Consider the following 6000-nt stretch of genomic DNA (forward strand, 5'->3'; position numbering starts at 1 on the left):
CCAGTATACTGCAATTTTCTCTTGGCGCAAACTTCTAACTTCTAATTTTATGATTATTTTTTAATTTTTTATTTATTTATAAATTTATTTCTTTTGATAAAATGGGTTGAATGTTTTCCTTGGGCGCTAAAGTTGAAATGTTTTGATTTGTTCAAAAACTAGCATCAAGTTTATAATATCGAAAAATCTTTATTGCACAGTACGTGCTCTGTGTCAAACGTTCTTTCTGGCTAAAATTGTCCAAACAAATCCACCTGTTAAAACAGATTTTATACATTATTCAAATTTCCTTGTAGAGACTCGAACACTGTAAAACCAATAAATGAAAAGCGACTCACTCCAAACCTTAAACAACCGAAAATAATAAATACTTGATTGCTCAATAGATTGATGACTTTTTTAATTATATCTTGAGTTTTAATTTGAAAACTAATTACTTTAGGACGAAGAATAAATATGAATTTTGATGTCTCACTGAAACATTAAAAGGTGAAAAGTTCTCCTCCGAAGTTAAATAATTTCATTTTCAAAGAAACGTATACTCTTTAATTTTGTGTTTTATAATGGGAGAAGTAAAATTATTTTCAAAATTGCGAATATCAACAATTCTTTAATCTTTTTTTTCTTCTTTTTTAAACTCAATTTCGATGCGGTATCTTTTCCCTGAAGAGTATATAAGATCAAGAGGAAATAACTACAAAATTTCAGAGCAGTGTAAAGAAATGAAAATATAAGAGAAGCATCTCTGAATATTTATAAATATATCTTTTAGGTCAGTGTTCCTTAAATTGTGCTCCACGCACGGGTTCCACGAAAGTAGCACTCGTTGATTCAAATTACTCACTTTCAAAATGGATAAAAATAAATTTTGAGAGAAGCTTTTGATAGAAAGTTTTCCGAATGAGCAGCAGCGAAAATATCAAAATGAATTATGATTGGAGAACTCATTTGTAATCAAAGTACAGCCACCGACTATGTCTAGTAAGAGAATACAAAACTGTTAAAAAAATAAATGATATCCGATTCAACCTTGAAACAGTAATTTTAAGAATTGTTGTTATTTAAATAATGGCGCAGTTTAAAAAATGAATATTCTTATTTATAACGAAAGGTGGTGTTGTTAATATTACTATTTGCATCTACAGGTATAAGGTACAGCTTCATATAAAAAAACTCGCTGCAGACTTGGTGCTGAATGCAACTTCTATTCATGAAGTCCAGTATTAAATACATCTGCGTATTTTCTTAAATATTCCTTTGCCTTGCGGTACATCGTGTCGAGATGTCCGGGAATTACCCAATTTTCTATATTGACTTTATAACACTGGCTTTATTAATCAAACAAAGCAAGTAAATTAAAAGGTAAGATCATTGATATCTGTATTACAATTTCTTAAAGTTAGAAGTTATCTGTAGTTCATTGATTAAAATTTGTAAACACTAAATTCAAGTTTCAGTCAAAGCAGCTAATTTGAGGTTGAATTATATATTTTTAAATGAAGCGCACAGAGCTCTATTTATATCATTCTTTTGTAATTATAATTGTTTCATTCGATGGCAGCATTATAAATTTTAATTAAAATATAAGAATGTTGATAATTAATTAATTACAATTTCAAACAACTTATATCAGGTTGAATGGCTCGCGTTTCATAGGAGTAGGTAAAACTATTAGGAAGGACATAACTATGTACTTGACTGTTAATGAGCTTGGTACAAGGTCAGCAAAATTAATGGACAGGATTTTAAAAAATCATATTTTCGAAACTACTTCACATATTACAATAAGTGATTCATGACTGTGTTGAAAGTAAACATGAGAAATATACCAAATTTTGTTCAGTTACAAATGTTCGATGTTATACGACTTTTCCTTTTGTTATCCGACAAACGTCTAATATGTGATTCTGTTCGTTCGACACGCAATGTGATTTTTTTCATATAGTGTTGCGTCAAAGACACTATTTATCAACCTCCGATGCCGAAAGCACGACAAGCACTTCAAAAACGCATTTGTACAGCGTTATGAACCATTGACTGTATGATACTATAAAATATGTACAACGAAGTGGATAACATATTACATGTTGACGTGTGACAAAAGGAGAACATTTAGCGTTTGAAATTAAACTTTTTTCACAATGTACTGTCACATTGCTTATTTGGGTAATTGATATTTCTCTTTAAATTCCTGTTTCACTTATTAAATATGTGCAGAATTTTCGAAAATATAATTTTTTGAAATTAAGTCCATCATTTGTATACAGTCTGTGTAATAAAAAAAAATGAAAAAGGACGAATCATTTTTACCAGTATTGAAAAAAAAAATTTCCCTCAGGGATATGAGTTTAATTTCAAGAACCGAGTTTCATTTATTTTACAGTTGTTATGCAATATTTTTCTTTATTGAGTTTTTTCATCAAAACTGTTCCCTTGATTCAAAACACATTGGATGAAAAAAAAATTTCATAAATTACATTTTACCATTAACACTTTGAATTAGTTATACTATTTATAAATGTGGTCAAATTAAAGCACGAAAGATTGTAATTTGCGATAAACCTCGATATATTAAGTTGAGTGAAAACTTGAAAGCGTTGGAGAGCAACAAAAAAAAAAAAAAAAAAGATGCATTTTAATCAAATGCTATCAACATTTTGGAAAGAAATATTTGTGGCTCATACCATAACACACTATTCTGTACGTTTTTCACAACAGAGAGTTTCGATAACTGTACTGCTCAAACTAAGTGAAATAATTTTCTCACATCGTTGGGGAAAAAACTACCTACTTTTCTAAACATATCCATGGTATAGGAATGAGTAAACATGGTCAAACATTCACTTTAAAATTTTTAGGAATGGGATTGCTGTGTGTGGAGGGGGGGGGGGGGGGAAGGGGAAGCGATCCTAGAATTGTAAATTAACTCAGTTCTCTTAACCTATCAAAAAACAAACGATTATATTTTCCTCCCGAAATTTCAAAATTATGCTATAAATTGTTTTCTTTCTTTTTTTTTTTTTTTTTTTTTTGACCAGAGCAATAATACGTAGGCAAAATTAAGCCTGGACTAAAATAGTTAAGTCACATCTATTAGTCTCGCTGCCCAACTAACAGTCTGAGTCTTGGAGTGACTTTTTATTCGGATTTAACTTCAGCATGAGGTACTGTAGCTCAGTGCAATCCCGTTGTTACGGTTGCTGTCTTTCATGTAGACGACGCCAACTCGATTCTCGGTATGAAAAGAATCTGCTACTTCTCCCAAATTATGTGGTAATCATCTGACTCCATGCTAAAAGGTAAGGAGTTTCTGGAGAAAAGTATGGTTATTCCCCCTACGGCAATCATCACTCAATGCAATCATAACTTTTAACAGTACAATATCTAGTATATGCTGGCGTTTGTCACAAAATGCGCAATTGTGACTATTAACAGCACTTGTACTGGTAGAAATAATCAGATCCATTGACAATTAATGAATGCTGAGAAGATGTCAAGCAAAACCAATAATTCTACACTGAAGAATTATAAACTGTTTTTTTTAATAAAAATATTTTTAATGAAAATGCATTTTATAAAAAAAACATTTTAATAAAAATTCTCAGAAGAAATTAAAAAAAATATCTAGTTTTTACTTTTAATCGAATGCGACATTATATTTGAACTTTTGATTCACTGATGAGTTTTGTGCTTTAAATATTAACAGTATATACAAAAATATGATTATAATCCATTTTGCGCAATTATCAGAATAGGTAAAACTACTAAAATACTTTTAAATGTCTTATCAAATATTTCCACTATCCTAGAAATATTGCACATCAGAATTCTAATTCTTCGAAAGGTTCTATCTTGCTCAATGTAAATCTAAAAACCTGTTTGATTTGTATATCACTTAAATTTTGACACAACGGTATACTAAATCATGTAAAGTTTACAGAGATTTTTTTCTCAGCATCTAAATATAAATGATGTGGGAAACTGTTCAGTTTTAACAATTAGTTTTTGAACATGGACCAAACATATCATATCTTAGGACGCACTCTAGGTAATTGTTTAGCACTGCTGTCATTGGATAAACATCCATTTTATTTAAGTTATTCTGCAACCAATCAACACCTTACAAGTTCTATTCATACAGGGAACTGAAGCGGCAAAAATAATGTTTGGTTCATTTTTTTTTATAAGTGCATCCTCATGTGTAGAGAATATTGAAAAAGAAATGCCAGAGCTAACATTTACTTAATTATGAAATATGTTAATTAAAGTGTTTTGTTTTCAATAGTTTTAATTAGTATTATATTTTTGAGAAAATGGTGTCAAAATCGATTCGGGCTTACCTGCCGATGCTAGGCATCCAAGCCACAGGAGTATTGCTAATTCCAGGACCATCTTGGATGAGACCGAAGCTTGGAAGCAAGCTTCTTTGCTTATATACTTGGCCCGATAAACTTTGTGATAAAACTGTCCTTTGATCCCTTCGTGTTGACGCTCATTGGGCATTCACGTAGAAATTGCTGTGATTGATTCTTGTAAAGATATTCATTGCGGATGGCCTCTCATTACGCAGAAATGGATATCGAGATTCTTATGATAAGGGGTTCTTACATATGTATAGCGTAGATCTTTACTGAAGAATTTCTATTCGGTAATTGTTATTTTATTGTATTCATGGCAATACAAATGCTTTTTTCAGTTTTTAATTCAAAAAATAGTTTAGATTTTATAACAATCGTTTTCATTAAACAATTCAACAAACTACACTTATGAATAAAGTTATGTCGGATGGGAATTTTTTTGATAACAATGATTGCGCAAAAATATGAATTCGTGCCCTTTGGACTTGAAATTCAGAAGAACTTCTTTTCATGGAATTTAGACAATTTTGTTTGTGTATAATATTTAGAAAGCTTGTTTAAATAAACTTAGAAAAACTTGTTTACATAGAATTTAGAAAGTTTTACTGACATGAAGTTAATTATTTCCTGATCCATTATTTCGCCTAGCTCGCATAAATCATTAAAAAAACGACAAGAAATTTATCTAGAAGACTTAAAAAAAGAACCCGGTAAATGTGTAACTAATTATTGATGAAAATTCTCTAATTGCACAAAGTTTGGCTAAACTAAAATTTACTTTATTTTAGTTGAACCATAAACTCATAATTATGATCAAAATATTCATTGATGCAATCGATTGAACCAAAGTTTGGTACGAGACATGAAGCTTAAGAGGTTATCGATAGTTGCACCATCGTTTTTTCGTAGCATAATAACGTAGCATGCTCTAAGCAATAATACAGAACTATTTATTGCCAATAAGTAATTATAAAACAATACAGTAAAGTTTGGCAGACGATGAATAAAAAGCGTATAAATAGTCCAATTCTATCTTCTTTTTTTATGTTACTGTAACTCACAGACGATATATTCCCCATTGCATGCATTTATTTACTCGTATATGAAGTCAGAATTGTTACTCTTGCTAGATTTTTTTTTTTTTTTGTATTCATAGTCTTTGTGATTGATATTATTTATGCTTAGATTATTTCGGGTTATTACTCGTATTTTGCGTTAACCCCTCTTTAATTTCTTTCTTTCTGAGTTTTTTGTATAAAACATATTTCGTCGATTCATTCACTACTTGTAACATTTTCATTTTGTCTGGTTAAACAAAAGTTTTTTTTTTTTTCAAAGTTTCAGTCCGTTAATGCGAAGTTTTTTCTACTCTTGAGTGATAAAATCTATCATGCAGTGTTGTCAGTTTAGCCAATGGGGGCCGCACCAACTATATCCTTCTACATAAATATCTGTAATAAAGCAGCGTCCATCAAAGAACCAGCAACAGTTTTCGAATTTTCTCTCTAAGGTTGAGTTTTTTCATCTCTAACAGACAATAGGTTTTTATTTTTACTAATATTATAAATGCAAAACTTACTTTGTTTATGTATTTGTTTGTAATTCTTTTACGTCTTAACTACTCAATCGATTATCACGAAAT

General features: G+C 30.2%; 1 protein-coding gene across 1 annotated transcript in view; it reads right to left on the reverse strand.

The window, feature by feature from the left end:
• LOC129218900 (apolipophorins-like) overlaps positions 1-4503 on the reverse strand; it is a 165393-nt gene extending 160890 nt beyond the window's left edge. The window contains exon 1 of the mRNA XM_054853221.1: positions 4341-4503. Within this exon, the coding sequence (XP_054709196.1) occupies positions 4341-4503 (163 nt within the window). The remainder of the gene's footprint in view (positions 1-4340) is intronic.
• Positions 4504-6000: the final 1497 nt, after the last annotated feature.

This window comes from Uloborus diversus, chromosome 3, assembly GCF_026930045.1.
Source record: "Uloborus diversus isolate 005 chromosome 3, Udiv.v.3.1, whole genome shotgun sequence".
Taxonomy (NCBI): Eukaryota; Metazoa; Arthropoda; class Arachnida; order Araneae; family Uloboridae; genus Uloborus; species Uloborus diversus.